At 45.4% G+C, this 19,000-nt stretch overlaps 1 protein-coding gene across 3 annotated transcripts in view; it reads left to right on the top strand.

Moving 5' to 3' along the window:
- Positions 1-19,000, top strand: part of LOC6585716 — a 68,562-nt gene that overhangs the window by 43,945 nt on the left and 5,617 nt on the right. For 2 of the 3 annotated variants that reach the window (XM_032732762.2, XM_015160993.3), the window contains 2 exons: positions 4,942-5,034; positions 18,007-18,300. In XM_032732762.2, coding sequence (XP_032588653.1) covers positions 4,942-5,034; positions 18,007-18,300 — 387 coding nt within the window. Of the gene's footprint in view, positions 1-4,941; positions 5,035-11,004; positions 11,320-17,412; positions 17,884-18,006; positions 18,301-19,000 lie in introns of those variants that run through there. The other variant, XM_002011307.4, reaches the window with a different exon arrangement.

Below are 19,000 nucleotides of genomic sequence, written 5' to 3'. Positions count from 1 at the left end.
GGCAATAGCTCAAACCCAAATCTGTCAAAGATGCTCTTGAGCCCTGAGCCTTGAGCCTGCAGACAGACAAATCCTGAGAACTGAAGTGGAGAGATGATGCAGAAGAAGAAGCAGAGGAAGGAGAGGGAGATCAATAACAATAGCAGGTAGCTGCGGGCTCAGGCTGTTTGCATTTAATGCTCAGAACTAATTACAAACGGTTGAGGGAAAGGGTATATTGATTAGCAGGAAATGCATGCGACAGGTAGAACGAGAGAAGAAGGTAAGGGCAATGATAAATCCTGCGACAAACTGAGATCCGATTTGAGATCTGAGTTGAGATCAGCTGCCCAGGTTGATCAAGCTCAGTTATCATAACCCAGTTATGGAAGGGCATTTGATAGGGCACTGGGGTCAGTTATTTAAATTAAATTGAGCAGCTTGGGGTCTGAAAACTATGAAGACTTTATGAGAGAAAAAAAAAGCCCAACTAATCTCTCTAATGCTCTCAATCTCTGAATACATCTCCAGAGAAACTCTCACTCTCTCTCTCTCTCTCTTTAGGGGATAAATAATTTGATTTCAAGTCTTGGCACAGTCGCTTGGCCCCGTCTCTCTCTATCTCTATCTCTCTCTCTCTCTCTCTCTCTCTCTCTGTCGCTTCCTCCTGCCGTTTTCCAATGCATTGCGACGCCCTTCACAATTTAGGAGCCAACATTGCCCAGACTCAACTTAGGAGTGGATACACTGCCTAATAGGGCATCTGTGCAGTCGTCTATGCCCTAGTCTCATCTATCTGTTCTTAACTTTGCTTTGCCTCCTGCAAGATTGAATTCCACTTGAGCTACACTTGAGCGGAGGCTTCAAGATGCGCCCAATGGTTGCTTATGCAATCATTACTGTCTCTCTCTCTCTCTCTCTCTCATTTTCTCTCGCTCTCTTTCTCCGACAGTTATTGCCAATTTGGGGTAATTTCTTTGTGTCGCGAGCTTCGTTTAACATTTAATTGAATTTTCCGCGCTTTGCGCTTTTTAACTTAATTAACGCAGTCAACGATTACAGCACACACACACACACACACATGAGCACACGCACAGCAATTGAATGCGCGGAAGCGGAGCAAACAAAAACAAAAAGAAATATATAAACCAAATGCATTTGCATTTATTTAAAACACAGCAACAACAACAACAACAAAAAGTGAAAAAGTTTAAATCAGATTTGAAAACGATTTCATGCCAAGTGAAGCGAACAGGCTGAAGGTGTGATGGGGGGAGGGGGGGGAGGGGGATGGGAGGCTAGGCGGAGGGTGATCTAGGGAAGAGGAAGATGTAAATGTGAGATGCAAATTGTCGAGCGTGGATGGAGGCGGCGCTGCGTTAGGCTTGGCCCCAGTTGCCTCTGGCTGGCTCTGAGTGTCTCTAATGGCAACAACAAATAAATGCGCAGCTGCGATGCGATTACAAATTTTCAAATTCCAATCAAATTCATGCACGAGCACCTATCAATAGCAACAGCAACAACTGTGACAACAGCAACAACAACAACAACAACTAGCAGCAACAAGTGCGGCAACAGGTTGAGCATAAATTATGACCAAAAGTATCTGGCGTCTTCTTCTTCATATTTCTTGTGCTCTTTTCTCCACTCCTCTCTTCTGGCTCTTCTTCTTCTTCTTCTTCACTGTGTGGCCAACTTTTTTGAGGGCAGTGCTTGACTGCTGTTGTTGTTGTTGTTGTTAGGGAAATTTTGTTGTGCGCAGCTTTCACACACAACAGATTTTGGCTTTCCAGCAACAACAACAACAACAACGACAACCAAAACCACAATCGATCGATTGAATATTTAGTCTTTTGTTTTTTACTGTGTGGATATCTTGGATATTTGTGTGCTGGTTCTCGAATCAAGTTTTTTGCCTAAGTCATTTGTTTTTAGCCGCGTGGCTGATTATGCAATGGCAGAGAACGAGGGAGAGGGAGAGAAAGCAGGTGAGGGAGAAGAAAGACTAAGAAAGCGAAAAAGAGATCCTGCAGAGAGAAAAATCCTGGGAACAAGTGATAGAGAGAGAGAGAGAGAGAGAGAGCGAGAGAAAGAGGGAAGGAATGAGACTAATTCAAAGAAAGTATGATAAAGTAGATAAAGCCTATTTTTGACTATAGATAAATAGATAGAGCCGGAGAGAGCGGGAGATAGAGATAGTTTCGATATAGAAAGACAGGCAGAGGAAGAGAATAACTGAGAGTGAGAGAAAGAAGAGAATATAACTAGAGTAAGCGTGTCAGACGGCACTCGCTAACTATCTTAAATTAACAGCTTCGATGAAGAGGAAACCCGCTGCAGAAATAGTGAGATAGAGAGAGAGAGACGCGTAGAGAAAGAAAGAGCAAGAAGAAGAGGCAAACTTCCTGTTTGGCTATTTACAAGATAATTAATCCACATCGATGTCAAATTGACATGTGCGCGAACGAAGCGACGCAGCCAGCAAAAGGAAGTCATTAACTCAATTGAATGAGTGTGTGAGTGTGTGTGTGTGTGTGAGGAAATAATGCGTAAACGTTTAGGCTGTCAATGACCAAAAATGAGGTAGGCCCACAATGAGCCCACGCAAATGGAATTCATTAACACGTGCTAAAACAGCCAAAAAGAAAAGCAAGAAGAAGCTACCGCACGCCTCTGCCACGCCCACGCAGTGTCTGCGCTGTAACAGAGCCAATTAATGAGCTGGGCCAGATAATGGGCATCATTTAATTTAGCTCAGCTGCGGCCAAAGTCCGAGCCGAAAATTGTCTCCAAGAGACGCGTGGGCGGCCGCTCGCTGCCCACACGCCCCCTCAACTGGAAGTCGAAGTCGGAGTCGCAGCCAACGGAAGTGCAAGTCGAAGCATGACAAATGCCCACACAATGCGAGCGGGTGTGTGAGTGTGCGTGTGTGTGTGTATGTATGTGTGTGTGATAGCCAAAACAATGACCACGGCAATCGCAAAGAGTTCAGCTGAAAGACAGAAGAGCCAAGGCGAACTGAGTGGGTGGGAGACAGAGACTGAGAGAGGGAGATGAAGTGAAGGGAGGCAGAGAGAGAGAGAGACAGAGACTGTGAGTGCGTAACTAAATTCGCATTAGGCAATTGTAACTCAAGTACAAGCGAAAGCTGAGCAGCAGCAGCAGAGACTGTGGGGTCAGTTTAATCATCTACTCCTCTTCTTTTTTCTCTCTTCTTTCCCCATGGCTGGCTATCCAAATACTCCCGCTATAGCCATCATATATATAATTTGTAATACAAGTTGATCTGTCTGCTGCTCAAGTGTCTATTGCATTGTGCTGCTACTATTTGTGTGACTTTTCCTACTCTTATCTTATCTTCATCTACTACTATTTCCATTTCTACTGCCACAATTCTTAAGCAAAGTACTATATAAAACTCGGACTTTCATTTTACGAGTACTACTCTATTTTCTATAGCTTTGTACATTTATTTTTCATACTGCTACTATTTTTATTTCTGTTACTATTTTTCCTTCTACTACTATTTTCGTTTCTACTTACACAGCTCTTAATCTGGTACTATATAAGACTCGGACTTTTCATTCTGCTGGTACTCCTTTAGTTTCTCCTTACTGCTACTAACTTCGTTTCTACTACTATTTGCCTTTCTACTACCTTTAGATATTTCTCTAATTGCAATTTGTATATCCATTTAGAGGAGAGAGAGAAAAATAGTGTCTATATGATACATGATATGATATATATGTCATACTCCATCTTTCTCCCTCTTTCTCCCACTCCAATTTCTGCTCCCTTCTCTATCAAATTTTGATTTTGTTCCTCTTTCTATGCTGCCTGTAATGCCTCTCCCGCTTCTGCCTTCTGTCCTTTCCTTTAGCCCAACTCGAGAACTGGCTCGTGCCAATTCGCCGTTCGCTGTCTCGATTCAGCTCAAAGGAGTCGAAAAAGCAGCTGCAGCTGCAGCTAAACCGCACTTTTTGGGCACCCAAAACAGATTTTGTAGCTGTTGTGGCTTTGGTCTTATTTATGTTTTTTTGTTTTTGAACTGGTTATGCGATTATCTCTAACAACTGCTCCAATTTGGTGTAAGCTGAGGCTGCGTTAGAGGCGCGTGTCATGTGGCATTGCGGGCTGCCCGGTAGCTGGTGAAGGGAAGCGCTGACAGCTTTCACTCCAACTGCAATTGGGGAGCTCAGAGCTCCGGCTTTGCTGCTGTGCGCCTTGCAATTAGCTGGGCCAACGGCAGCAGCAGCAGCAGCAGCAGCAGCAGCAGCAGGAGATCTCCTGCTGGCCGCTCGTGACTCATGAAGTCGGCTTGAACTCTGAACCAGCCAAAGCAACGGCGGCAACAGCAACAGCAGCAGCAGCAGCAACTACCAAAACGAAACGAGACGCGAAAGAAGCTGAAAAAGATCAAGAGTCGCCATTCGAGTTTGCTGCTTTACGTTTTACTGCTTCGCTTTTGATCTGCACGCGAGCTACAGCGAAATGTCTGGGGACAAAGCAAAGCTCGGCAACAAAATTCGTTAAATTTGTGGCTTTGTGGCTGGCGACAGAACTGGTTTTGCGCGCTTTTGGCCACAAAACTCTTGGCTCTTGGCTACTTTGCTTCTCTTGAGTCCAACACACACAGAGACATACACGCACGCACACTTGCATCTTTGGCAAGATGGCGTCGGGGTAACCGGTTTATAAGACTTCGCTTCTTGTTATACACACTCCAAAGATTTTTCATGTAGAGATTTGCTTCACTCTCTGCACTCCCCGCTGTTCGCTGTTTGCTGCTCGCTGCTCGTGCCCCTCTTCAACTCCGTTTCAGTATTTTTTCGAGCATGGGCTTAGTGTGGACACGCAACCATGAATAGGTCGAAAAGGCCTAACACATAGAATTTTTATTAATATTGTTATTTATATTTTTTTTATTAAACTGAATGTTTTATTTGCTTTGTCTTGTTGCAGGTCTTGTGGCATTTGGATGCCTTTCGACGTTCCTTTCGTAGTCTCAATCAACACGTTTGCGGCGGCCAAGATTGCATATTCTGCGCCCTAAAGGTAAGTGTCACGGCTAGGCATTTTTCGATATTACATTTAGCCCGGACACGAACCGGCCAAGACTAGATTTTTATTTATTTCGCGGGCATTGCAAATGGTTTTCTGTTATTTTACATAAATTTATAAATAAACATTTAATTTTCAGCTGCTAATCATTGTGAATTTTATTGTTATGTATATTTTCTTCATATTTTCTATTTAAAATATACTTTACAGCGTGTTAGCGACTCTCAATTTGAGTTGCTAAATTTGTGTTGCCTACTTTTAGCTGCTGGCAGAATTTCCCTTTGCTGCAAAACGTTTTGCCTGCGTTTTCGCGCGTCGCTTTAAATCTGTTAATAGAGCAATTTATGCAGCAGGGGTCAGCCAGGTCAGGCAGGTCAGTCTTCTGCTTCTACCAGCTGGTTTTTCCTGCACATGGCTCATTGCTCGGCTGTTGCCAAATCATTTTCTCACACAGACTGCGAGCCTTTGTCAGCATATTTTCAAGTGCGTATTTCCCATTTTCATTGCACACAAATTCCCACAACATTATTGCCAGCGAGTTGTTGGAGAATCCCGCTGCATCTGCTGCGACTGCTGCTGCTGTTGCTGCTATTTCTTTTGTTAGTTTTCGAGTTTTCCCGTTGTTGTGTGACAAATCAAAGATCTGCCACCTTTTGAACTCTGGCCAAATAATAGATCTTTCCCTCTGCCTACCTGCCAGCTGCCTCCATCACTCTCTCCCTCTGCTGGCACAGCTCTTGCTCCTGCCACGCCCCTTTGAATAGCCTCACTGCCAGCCAGAGTGGGCGTACGTTATCCTTGCGTGCAGCAAAACTTTTTCTCTACTCAGTTTCCCACTCAATTATGCAAATGCTGACGCCCACGCGGCGAGTTCGTTGCTTGAGTCTTTCGTTGCGGCACGACATGCAAAGCGCAGAAGTCAATAAACTGTGCGCTCCTTCGCCTGCGCCAGCTCCTACAACAACAACAACAACAACAAGCAGAAGCAGAAACAGAACTCGCAGCATTTAAAGAGGGTTTTCAGAAAGGTCTGGAAAAGCGTCTAACAATGGCCCCAGCCTGACGGCCCGACGGCTCGACGGCCTGCCTGAATGTCCGACTGCCTGCCTTCGTTTCGGCCAGCAGTCGCAGCTTCTTCTTTGCGCTCTTCTCATCTGCTGCTGCTGCTGCTGCTGCTTCAGCTTCTTCTTCTTCAACTTGTTCGTATTTGGCCCGCGGGCAACAGGCAGCTCGCTCGCTCGCTCGCCTCGACTCGGCGCGCTGTGGAAAACTCGGCGCCTTTTGGTTAAGACGCGACTGTACCTCACTCTTGTTAGACTGCCGTTGTAGTTGTGTGTGTGTGTGCCCACACAGGGTGTTTCGTGTTCAACAATTCCTGTTCTCGCTCGCTCGCTCTCTCTCTCTCTCTCTCTGTCCCTTGGCTGATGACGTCGCTGTGTTTGCTGTGACTGAAGTGGAAAGTGTTGCCCCGCTCTCCCTCTCTCGCTCCCTCTCTCTTCGCACACTGTTTGTTTGGCTGTTTGTTTTGACTGCCTCTTTAAGCCATTTTGAGCCCCGCTCGCCGGTTGTCATAGAGCCTCGTCGCTTCTCAAACGACAAACCCCCTTTCGCAGCGACTTCTTCTTCTTCTTCTGCTTCTTTGTCTTCTGCATTAATTATGTTTTTTGTTTCTGTTGTGTTCTCCTGGCTTTTCCACTTGTCGCCGCTAAATTAATTTACCCTCCCACTCGGTGCCCGCTGTTCGCTCCCTCTACCTCTCCATCTCCCTCTCCCTCTGCCTCTCCCTCTCAATTTCCACCTCCACTTCCATTTGCATTTCCATTTGCTAGTTCTTGACGCTGAGTTTCCCAGTTCCCAGTTTTAATTATGAACAAGTTGACTCAGACAATGTCTAGAAGACGTTAACCCTGTGGGAAACTCCCACGACTAACCCCAAAACAATTCACTTTGCAGATCTCGATCTATATATGTGTATATAGACGTTTATATGTGGCTCTATTTATAGCATGTGTGCCTGCTGCCCACTGAAGAGGGCATACAAAAAAGGTATATGGGTTGTTGTCTCATGTGTGAAGTGCTGAGAGTAGGGAGCAGGCGCAGCTGTACCCACACCCAAAGGGCAGCTTCAGCAGATGAGTCGATGTATCTAGCTCTCGTTGAGGTCGAGTACTGCCAAGGCTAAATAGAACTAAAAAGAACTCTTGCCGTTTACTACAAATCGATTGCTTACTTAATGATCCTAGAGAATATCCTAGCGAAAACTTATATAAAATATTAAAATAGAGACTTGAAGAACTCATGGAACCCATCTGTCTTCATTTCATCTAGGGCATCGGCTATTCGAGCCCTTTTGAACTTCATGGCCAGTTGGTCACTCAACCTCCTCCACACTCTCCCTCTCTCTTCCTCTCCCACTCTCTGTCTCTCTCTAGCTGAGAAATGATCTTGTCAAGTCTTTAAGTGAAATTTTCAACGCTTCAATGCGCAATTCGCACAACAAATCCGAGCTACAGTCGCGCCTTCTCCTTGAAGGACAAACTCATTCCAAAGGCGCGACATGAAATGATCGAGAAGACAATGAGGGAGACAGATAGATAGATAGTGAGAAGGGGAGAGACATAGAGAATGGAGTCAATGACTCTTTAGCTGCGGCTGTGCCCATTTGATAAGGCTGCTCTGTTTGCCTGTTAAACATCTAATCTCGACTGCATATCAAATCCGAGTGCAAACAGCGCTCGCATCAAGCAACTCCGAGTGCGATTTGGGTCTCTGCGATTCGTTTCGTTTGCCTTCGGCTGAATCATAAAACCCAAATTAACATGAACAATTCACGAGGCGGCCAACACCAGCAGACGGAGAGAGGTAGAGGGAGAGGGAGAGAAAGAGAGGCAGATAGACAGACATCATTATCAAGTAATCAGCATGATCATAAAGTTAGTTAAGCAGCAGCCTCGTGCTTTGCAAGACAGACAAACATACAAAGAGACAGAGAGACAGAGAGACAGACAGACAGACAGACAGAAGAGACATCTTCATAGTGATGAATGATCTTCCTAATGATCATTGATTTCACAAAGATCATTAGGCAGATCCTTAGCAACTCTGTGACTCCTAGACACACAGCATTCGTGACCAGACCAATGCAATGAACAGAAAGACAGACAGCCAGACATATTTATGCTGATGAATCTATGCTAACGATCCTTGTGATCATCGGCTTAGTAACTGGGAGCTCAGCTCTGGCTTTGGCATCCTCTGATTCATAGACATTATGAACGTTGTAAAAAGCAGGATTCCAAGCATGATTCACAGAGAAACTGGCGCTTTTATGATCATGGCACGCGAATGATCATTGCGAGTGCTTGGCAATGATCATGTTTGATCAACATGATCATCATTCTGCTGGAATCCTGTGATTCACAGACAGCTAGGCTGGCAGGCGACTGTGATCAGCATGATCATTATGGTGTTCATTATTGTGTTAATTACCGTGGATCATAAAACTCGCTGACTGCAGGAGCAGCTTTCGACCCGTGATTCATGTGGCTGGCCAAGTCTTGGGCAATCGTGTGCTTGCCTATCGGACACACAATCGGCCATATATCATCGCTATCCACGTGTATTCATAATTTATATAATTACTTCAGAGTACATCACTTATTGCTCGCTTTTGGCTGAATTAATTTTACGACGTGTTAAGCGAAGGTTTTTTCGCTGACAAAGAGTTGGCTAAGAGTTTGGCTTATCGCGCGCTGTTCGTGAAATTTTTAACATTTCTTTCGATTGATCATGCACAAGCACATACATATACATATATACATATATGTGTATATATGTATTTATGATTTATATACACCCACGCTGTTCGCTGAAACCTGAACTTGACTTGAGCTTTGTGTGTTTGGGTTTCTTTTTGCTTTTGTTTAGTTCGCTGCCCGAAATTGCGATGATAGCCAATTAGCATTGTCATTGTCTCCCTTTTTTATTGTCATCGTGATTATCATTAGCATTAAAATTATGATCATCCTCTATTAGCAAAGGAAATTTGCTAACTTTTGCTCTTTTTAGAGTCTTTAACTTTCTGCATGACGACAAAATTGAAATCGCTTTCATTGTCATTGCTCGCTTTGCATTGTTCATAGTTTGTTATTGGTCATGTTTCATTCACAATTATTATCATTGGTTTTGTCATTGTCATATCTATTTTACATCATTCAGTAGCCAATGTTCATTGTCATCAATTGCTCATTAGCATAATGATTGTCATTGGCATTGTGGTTGTCATTCATTTATTATCATTATTATCATGATGACTCTGATCATTATCATTAGCATAATCGATTGTTACGCAATCGTTTCGATCTGCTCCATCCATAGTTCGTATGAGCCAGTTCGCTCCTGATGCGAACTAGCTCATCAATCACATGGCTGATTTCTGGCTGCTCATTAGTCGCAGTAGTTACAGCTCTTCGGCCTAATGTGCTCCACCCCCGGCCTGTTTGCTCTCAGCCAAGAGCTGATCGAGCTTCAGCTGCTCTGTCGATGTCTTTGGTCCAATTTCTGGTCAATCAATCAAGTCGTGGCCCAAACTGTGACTCACCGCCTGCTGCAGCTGTGCAGCGAGTGGGGAAATGTGCTAAGAGATGCTGCAGCAACAACAAACAACAACCAACAACAAACAGCTAACAGCCAACAACAAACAGCTAACAGCTAACAGACAACAACAATGCATTCGATTTATGTTTCTGTGTCTGTGGGCTTTGAGTCATGGGCCAGGCCAAGTCGAGCCGAGCGAAGATAAAGACAAAAATAAAAACCGCCAACAAAAAAAGCGTAGAAAACGAAGATGCTTTTTAAATAATGTAAATATGCAGAGTAAGAGAGAGAGAGAGAGAGAGAGAAAGAGAGGGAGGCAGAGACAAAGACAGAGGCCGAGGCAGAGGGCAACCAAAAACGTGCAACATGAACGTGCTGTGGCTTACTTTCCACCTACAACAACAACAGCAGCAACAACAGCAACAACAGTCAACAACAACTTAGTCAAGTTATCTTTTCATTTGGCTGTTGTTATTTTCTGGGTCGCCAAGAGTTTTATTTGGATGCTGGGGCCCTTCGTGCTGCACATGGAGCAGCCGCAGGTAATGGGCGCGTTTTGTGCGCGTTTCGCTGGCGACTTTTGCCGCTAGTTGTTTGTGTCGTTGGCTTCGCATGGCGTTTATCAAATGCCTGATTCGATTTAGCCTAAAAGTAGGAGTCGGGCCCTAAACCACATGTGTCACTGGACCATGCAGAAGACGTTGGCGGCATTTCCGTTTTCTATGCTCGAACGCGTCGGGTCTGAGTCAGTTGACTTTTGGCCATGGCCAAGAGAGTTGAGATCGAACGCGCTGAAAGCGCTGCTCTAATGCCAATTAAGGCGAGATTTCGTTTTATTTCTTTTCTTTTTTTTTTTTTTTGCTAAGGCGACTGCCACGCCCACTAGCAAACTGGTTGTGGCCCTTTTTAAGAGTGTGGTTTGAGAGAGGCAGCAGCAGCAACGTTTTGCGCCATTTCCATTTGTCATTTGTCAAAGACAAATCTGTGTATGCACAGGGTGTTTCGAGTTAAATGGAAGAGAACAAGTGATCGAGAGAGAGAGAGAGAGAGAGAGCGCTCGCGCAACTTGTTTACCTGCGCGAGCACGTTTACCTGTTTACCTGTCTGCCTGTTCGCCTGTTTGCCTGCCCTGGCCTACTGCAAACGCAACACGCAAAACTCCCCCGAAACGGATTCGAATTCGAACTCGAGTTCGTATTCGTGTTCGTGTTCGAGAGAGAGGGGAGAAGTTGCCTGTTGATATAACAGAAGTTCTTGTCTGCAGCAGCGCATAAACCGGTTTCCAGTCAATGCGCTGCCCTTCCCTCTCGCTCGCTCTCTTTCGAACTAGCGAGCCGAGTGCGCGCGCTTTGAGTGGCTTGGAAACGAAACGAGTTTCAGTTGCTGGCCAATTTTTGTTGAGTGCGGACGCACGCAGCGCGCATTTCGAAACTCGAAAAACGTCGATCGCACATCGAAACGGGAAATTTAACTGGGAACAAAAATTAATCAGAAATAAAAGTCATAAAACGCGCGCGCGTAAATCAAAAATTGCCTTTGATTTTTTCGTATTTTTTAAAGTGAACAAGAAAAAGTTGAATAAACAACAACAACAAGAATAATAAAAGTTGTTAGCACTTGGAATATCTACATATATATACATACATAAAATATTGGAATACGCAGAAATTCGAAAATGTCAGCGTAAGTCAAGTTGAGATTTGGTTTTTTTTTGTGCGCTGCGCTTCAAAAGGTTTGCCAAAAAACGAAACTGAGATCAGAGCTCAGAGCTCAGCTCGAGGCTTCTTCACCAGAAATTCCAGTTGAGTTTTGGCTGTTTTTTATTTCTTCTGTTTGTCAAATAGTCACCCGGAAGGGGCAGGGGCAGGGGCAGGGGCAGGGGCTGGGGCAACAGCTATAGGTGTCTTCTTGGCCTTTTGTCTCTCAGATACAATCAATAGTTTGGCTTGAAGTTCCGCTAGGCAAGATTTGAATGTTTTGTCGTCTTGGCCTTTTCATGTGATACGATATGTAAATGAATATCTACTTAGTGGCTAGCCTTCGACTGGGAGTCTCGTTATCGTCGTCGTCTTCTTCTTCTTCTTCTTCTATTGCTTGTTGCTGAACCAGTCTTCTCTGCGCTTCTCATGGCTGGGCTCTGGTGCTTTCCCTAGGGAAAACTCAGTCAGGCAGTTAGCAGTTAGCACGCAAAGCGAATTTGCATTGCAAAAAGAAACACACACAACACCGACGTGGGCAGGCGCGGTGGGCGTGCCCAGTTGGCCACTTGCTGGGGCAGCAAAGGCAATAACAAAAGACTGCAGCAGCGAACTTGATTTGACTGGCCAGCAGGATACATGGGAGCAGGGCTTATGAACCACTACACAGGTTCAAATAGTTCCAGTTCCAGCTGAAGATTCGTTCGAGCTCGCATTCGTTTTCTCTTGTTGCTGAGTGTTAATATTATGAATAGCTGGTGTTGTTGCTGCTGTTGTTAAGCGCCTGCAGTTGCATATTAATGGCTGCCACGCCCCATGGCCTCGGCAGCGCCAACCTCCCACGCATGCTTAAGCAGCGAATGTCAAGAAATTGAAGAATTTATGTTCAATTTCTTGGCTTCAAATGAAGTTCTTGACGCATGTTTGGCATATGTAAATGTTGTTGTTACTTGTTGTTGTTGTTGATGTTGCGGCTTATAGCTCGACATCAGTTGGAGCCACTTGCCACAGCCACAGCCACAGCCGCCGGCTCACTTGGCATTTGCCTCACGTGCCGCCAACAAGTTCTTTTCTTTGCTTTTCTTTGCTTTGCTTTTCTTCGCCTTCTTCGCCTCCTTCACTTCGCACTGACAAACTCTGAGCTAAGCTTTAGCTGTTTATAGAAAAAGTCAGCGTAGCTGACCGATTACAGTGAGAGCGCCCCCAGCTCGATAAAGGCGAAGCAGGTGGCAGTCAGGTGGGCGGCAGCTGCAGCTGCAGTTGCAATTGCATTTTGGGCGTTGCTGATAAGCTCGACTTATCGCTGCCAACTGCTGCTACTAGAAGAATTAGAAGTACCAAATGAAATATATATGTGAGTGTAGAAGAAGCAGCAGAAGAAGCAGTTACAACAGGAAAGAACACAGCAATAGCCACATATCCTGCAAGCTCATTTGACGTAGGGTATATAGGCTGTCAGTGTAAAAGGCGTGGCAGTCATATATAGCTCTTGCGTATAATTGAAAGTCTTGCTAAATCGATCTACATCAATCTACCATCGATCCAGGTGAATGAGCAGAGAGCAACGCAAGAGCTTCCTCTACTCCTCCGCCTGCTTGGCTTCAATCTGGGAGCAAGATAGAGAGTGAGAGAGAGTAAGATAGTAATAGCATTATAATATATGCTCATTTGATTGCTCTAATGGCGCCCTGCAGTTCTCTTCAGGATGGATCAATTACAGCCGAGGTAATTGGCCAAAGTCGGTGAGAACTTTTGGGGGCAGGCTGTTGCATCAAATGCACAATAGATGGCGCGCGTGCTGAGCTGTGTCTGTGTGTGTGTGTGTAGCATGTCTAGTGTAATTGCGAGGTGTCTGCTAGTCGTTCAAGCCGACTGCAGCTGTTGCGGAAGCAAATCAGCCAACAGCAGCCACAGCAGCAGCAGCAGCGATGCCTGTATGCAAGAGCCCACGCCAAAGCCCATAAATCAACAGCAGCAACAACAACAACAACAGCAACAACAATAACAAATATTAATATTATTAATAAATGGCAAAATTGTCTAAGAGTCAGACTTGTTTTTGCATGGGATTTACTATAGATACCTCTATGTGTATGTATGTGTGTGTGTGAGTTGTCTCTCTACCTCCCTCCCTGCCTCACGCTCTCCTGCTCTCTGTCTACCTTTCTCTCTCCCCCACTCCCTCTCTCGCTCTGCACCTAGCTTATTCAAGGACTACCAGTTGCTGTTGTTGCTGTTGCTGTTGTTGCTGCTGTTGATGTTGCTGCTGTTGCCGTTGCTCGATACTCAACTTTAGCTTGGATCATTTGGACAGAATTGTTTCAGAAGTGTTTGGTGCAATAATTACAACACCTCGCACAACAATAACAACAATCAGCAAACAATTCGCTCGCTTAGCCGTGACCAGCAAAAACTAAGTTTGGCCCAAACTAATTGCGAATGGAGAAAAATCAGTTGAAAAGATTTCAAGCTGTTTCTCAAGTTGTAGCGGGCGTTGAGTGGGCGTGGCAGCAGCAGCTTGAGCTGTATGCAAAGAGAGAGAGAGAGAGATGGAGAGACAGATCAGCACAGATATGGCTAATTCATATGCAAAAGTTTTGCCAAGCTGTCAAATACATATAGAAGATATAGAAGATACATATATATGTGTATGGCTATATATATGGCTATACATATATCATATGTGTTATTCCCTTATTTATGTATGCTAAACACTTGTTGGCGCAGCCGTAAACTCAGTTTCTTGTGCAATTGCATACAAAATGAGCTCTACAGTGCTGGCCAGAAAAGTGAGCAGAGTGGGGGGGGGGTAAGTGCTGTACGAGCCAAGTTGATACAGTTGACAACTGATGAGTGCGTGTGCTATACAAGAAGAAGAAGAACGATACACACACTCGTTTAGCTTCCTAAAATATTAACTGCAACAACAAGAACAACAACGACAACAACAACAACAACAACAACAAATGTTTGTTTTAATGCACACTTCCGGCTAACAAAGGGCTTTTCCGTCAATTAAACAGTTTTTCAACAGAAAAAACAATTAGGCGCACGCTCAGTGCGCTCAGGTGAGCGACTATCAGCTACCCTGTAAATGCAATGGCCCTCTGCGCTTCAGCAGAAACCCTGAGCTGATCCAGGAGCGAGTTTACATATCCATATAAGATATATATTTGTGATGTTAATATATATGCCTTATGGCTACAGTCTGCCACATTCCACACTCCTCTTCAGCCAATATACCCTTTCCCTACCTATGTTTTCAACAACGACTGGCTGAGTGTAAGCAGAGGTGCTTAACGATTAGCTGGAAGGGAACACACACACTCTTATATGCTTATATATATTATATATGCAGTACAGTATGAACTTCAACTTGTATATGCATATAGATCTGATATTGATGCATGCTAAACAGGCGTGGAGCAAGTGGCGCGCCAGCTGCATACGGGAAATTACCTTTACAGTGCTGGCCAATCGAATGGGCACAGCTGCAGGTCGGGCTAGGCGAGGCAGCAGCCACGCCGCCAAGTCGACTCGAGTTGATACAGTTGGCGACAGTTGACAAGACATATTATTATCATCAGCAGCCAGAGCGAGGGAGAGGGAGATGAAGAGAGAGAGAGAGAGAGAGAGAGATGGATGTGTTTTACCTTTTGTTGGATTTTTGGCTGCGTGCTGACTGACAGCCTGTACAATAACAAAAGCGAATTATACGATGATGATATTTAAATTGTAGAAGAAGAAGCAGAAGCAGAAGCAGAAGCAGAGCAACAACAGTGCTAAAAGCAAAAGTGAAAAAACGTTTTCAATTTTATAAGCCATATGCCGTATGTGTCATACATTGCCTGCCTAAATGCCTTCTCTCCCTCCGCTCCCCACCCCGCTCACTCGCCAAGCTCTGCCTTTGAAGTGCGCCTCAACTTTCGAGGCGTTGTCAGCAATTGGCAGTTGCCCATCAGCCGAAAGTGAGATCCGAGAGTCGAGGCAGGCCTCATATGTAACATTAGAACCAACTCTCATGTATATCATATGTATATAGATCATATATATGTATATATACATATATGTCATATTTATGCACTGTGATGTCTGCTGACTTTGTAGTTTTATTTCCATATTCGCGCGCTCACTTATGAAGCCCAAAGGCCCAAAGATGAAGCGAGCATATCAGTTTACAGCAGTTTGAATAGAGCTCGCTCTACAGTTGACGATAAGCAGATTCTAGGGAACAGGACTCAGCTTCGATGAAAGGAAGTCTCATCAGGTGAAAGAGGCATAGAACATAGCAGTTTGATAGGCACTGAAGGGCAGTCTATATATATACATATATATATATATATATATATATATATATATATACAATATTGTGTATAGTGTCTCAATTATATATATATACATTTCTCTTTCTCCGTCTCTCTCTCTGTTTCTCTCAGTTTATAGCAATCTCTCTCTCTGTCACAGTCTGACAGAGACCTCGATTCCCTTTAGTAACAGTTCCAGAGTATTGGGCAGTCGGCTAGGCTCGTTTTGATTTCTGTTTCATTTGCAATTTGCAGTTGTCAACAAATGAAATTTGATTTGTGAGACACACACACACACACACACACACACACACACACACGCGGGTCATTCGTTCACTGTTAAACGCTTCGTGGACACTTTTAGATAAAAGTTTAGTTGCCTTTTGGGTAGCTTGGGTAACTTGGGTAACTTGGGTAACTACATATCTACACACGTATATTTGGCTGAACTGGACCGGTTTATTTCTGGTTGTAGTTGGGGCAAAACTTTCGGCAAGAAACAAAATGAGGTCGTTGTCAAAAGCAAAAGCGAAAGTTCAACTCGCGTTGGTTCTGGTTTTCGGTCTTTTTTTATGGACGGCCCCTTTTCTCCTTGCGCCCTCCTGCTTCCAGCCTCTCCTCTCTGCTCAGCTCGGCCTGATCACCTCTCACCTGTCGTCCGTTTTGCCTCTTTGGGCTTTGGGGCGTGCCAAAGGCTAGCCGCGTGCTGCTCAGCCTGTGCAGCTGTTGCCGCTCATTGAGCCAGCATCGCCAGGGAGACAGCGTCAGCAGCTTCGTCTTCGCTTTGCCATCTCGTCCCTGACTCTCACTCAGCTCTGCCTGGTGCTCAGGTTGTGCATAGGCTCTTTCACGGCTTTACCCTCTGCCTTATCTCAGACTTTTCCTCAGCTCTAGCTTAGCTCTAGCTCTGTCCAGAGTTTTTTGTTTCGGTTTTTGGCAATGACTCTAATGGGTTTCCCCTCGGGTCAGCCCTTAGCTCTGCCTAGACTCCTTCCCTTGGCTCCTTTGTCTCTCCCTTTCTTCTTAGCTGGTTTCCCTTTGCCTAGACTTTACCTTTGCATTTCTCTCTCCCTCTGCCCTCTCCTTGCCGCATCGTTTGCGTGACCAAGTGAAGTCCAGGTTCAAATTGGTATCAATTGGCAGCTCGAGTGGACTTTTGCGGTTCCTCGTGCTTTGCCTTCATACGCAACTTCCTCTCACGAGCCAAATTGCTTTCGCTTTTCATTTTTGTGGGCTGACGCTTCACTTCTTGTTCATTCGCCTTTGATGTCCGCTTGAGCTTGAGCGAGGGCCAATAATCGGGTATGATGTGCTAGAGGCCTGACATATGTCCATATGTCTCTTTAAGGAAAAAAGATTGTTATCGATTTGCAAGTCTTTTTGCTTTTAGCTTGACAACCTGGAGAAGCCTTTTGGAGTATTACCATTTCCAGGGAGTATTTCCAGCAGGGTATCTTGCAGTCGTGCTTGCAGTCACTCTTCCGATTCATGTATTTTTTGCACTTGTTCTTTTGCCCCTTTTTCCGTTCGCATTTACATGCACTTCCGTTTGACTACGTAAACAACTTCAGTCCCCACCACTGTCTGTGCCCCTCTCTGCCTTCTCCCTTCTCCCCACTCTACCCCTTCTGCGCTGTGTTTCGTGCAGTCAGCGCATTGCTATTGACATCATCATCATTACCGTGACAATCAGCAGTTTTGGCAAACAGTGAAGCGACAGCAATTCGAACGCCTACCCAAAATTCTTTTAGTTCAACTCGATTTCCTTCAAGCAGATCGCTTCACTAAGCTCGGATCGCATCATGATCAAGTTCCGCTACAAGCGCAAGGAGCCCAGCAATGTGGTTGCCTGCAGCGCAAGTGCAACGGCAACAACTGTAACGGCAGCATCAGCAGCAACATCTACGACAGCAGCAACGTCGCCAGCAACTGCAGCAGCAGCAGTTGCTCCCGCAGTGGTGCAGCTGCAGCTGATTAGCAACAATGGCACCTTGCCCAGGAGCAGTCCGCGTAAGCTGCTCCTCGACTCTGGCTCAGCGACGTTGACGCGTCAGAGCAAGCAGCAGCAGCAGCAACAGCAACAGCAACAGCAGCAACAGCAGCAGCAAAATCTGTGCGCTTTGGCTAAGGTCTCCAGCAGCATTGAGTTGGCGTTTCATGGCTACAACAACAACAACAACAATAACATCAGCAACAACAACAACAACAACAGTATCGAAAGAGATCGCTGCATTAATGCAGTCATTGTAAGTCGTGCATACCCGTTAGCAATTAGCCATTTGCAATGCCCAGCCAGAGCTAGATCCATGGATCTATAGACTGTCCGCATAGATTATTGTCTAACCCCCTCTCTCTCTCTCTTTCTCCAGGAACTCTTTCAGCAGCTACAAACGAGCTCCGAGCCCGCCCTGTGCCCGGAACCCCTGCGTCGCGCCTTGGCCAGCGGCCCGCTGGCCGGTCGCAGGTTTCCGCTGGGCTGCCTCGGTGATGCTGCCGAGTGCTTTGAGCTCCTGCTGCATCGCGTCCACTCGCACATCTCGCCCGACGACGGCGACGCCTGCGAGTCAGCCGCATGCATAGCCCATCGCCGCTTCGCCATGCGCGTCATCGAGCAGAGCGTTTGCAAATGCGGCGCCAACTCCGAGCAGCTGCCCTTCACGCAGGTGAGTCCATTTGATCGCTTTTATAAGAGTTCAGAGATTACTCGAGCTCAAGATTTCCTGGAAAAGAAAAGCATTTAATAGACCGACCGAACTTGGAGTAGCTAACTCAGTTGATTGAGACGATAGGGGAAGAATAGCTTGAAGGAGTAAGGCAAGGCCTTAGTCCTAGACTAAGTAACTCAGTAGACGACAAAGTAACTGTATGGACTCTTCTAGAAGAACGATTCGGATATTGCATATTTAAGTCACAGATCTCATTCATATGTGGTTCTTCCGAGGGATACCCGGCTGTGTCTTTCTCCCTCGGGGGATTATAATGGTTAGCTATTTCCACATATTACACATGGATCATTTCAAGCCAAGATATGCATTCTTGAATCGGCAAGGCTATGAAATCTCGGCGCAGTCTGGGTGCGAGAAATGTCTTAGAGAATTCAATGAAACTTGACTTAATTGTATGCAAGTTCTTTTACGCTCGTGGCGTGGGCTTTGGAACACCTGCGACTGCTGCTATGTAAATGGAGCTGGAGGGGCTGTGGGGGTGCCAGAGTAGAGACTAGGGGAAACAGTTAGCTGGTCCGGTGGCCAAACGGGTTATGCGGCACAACATGAACCTGAACGTGAGCCACTCGCTCGACCAGTTTGCGGAACACCCACTAGGAGAGGCAACGCACACAGCTCATAGATTGCAAGTATAGTT

Source organism: Drosophila mojavensis, unplaced genomic scaffold, assembly GCF_018153725.1.
Source record: "Drosophila mojavensis isolate 15081-1352.22 unplaced genomic scaffold, ASM1815372v1 contig_136, whole genome shotgun sequence".
Taxonomy (NCBI): domain Eukaryota; kingdom Metazoa; phylum Arthropoda; class Insecta; order Diptera; family Drosophilidae; genus Drosophila; species Drosophila mojavensis.
Note: the sequence above shows the minus strand (reverse complement) of the source record. Positions and strands in the feature narration are given on the sequence as shown.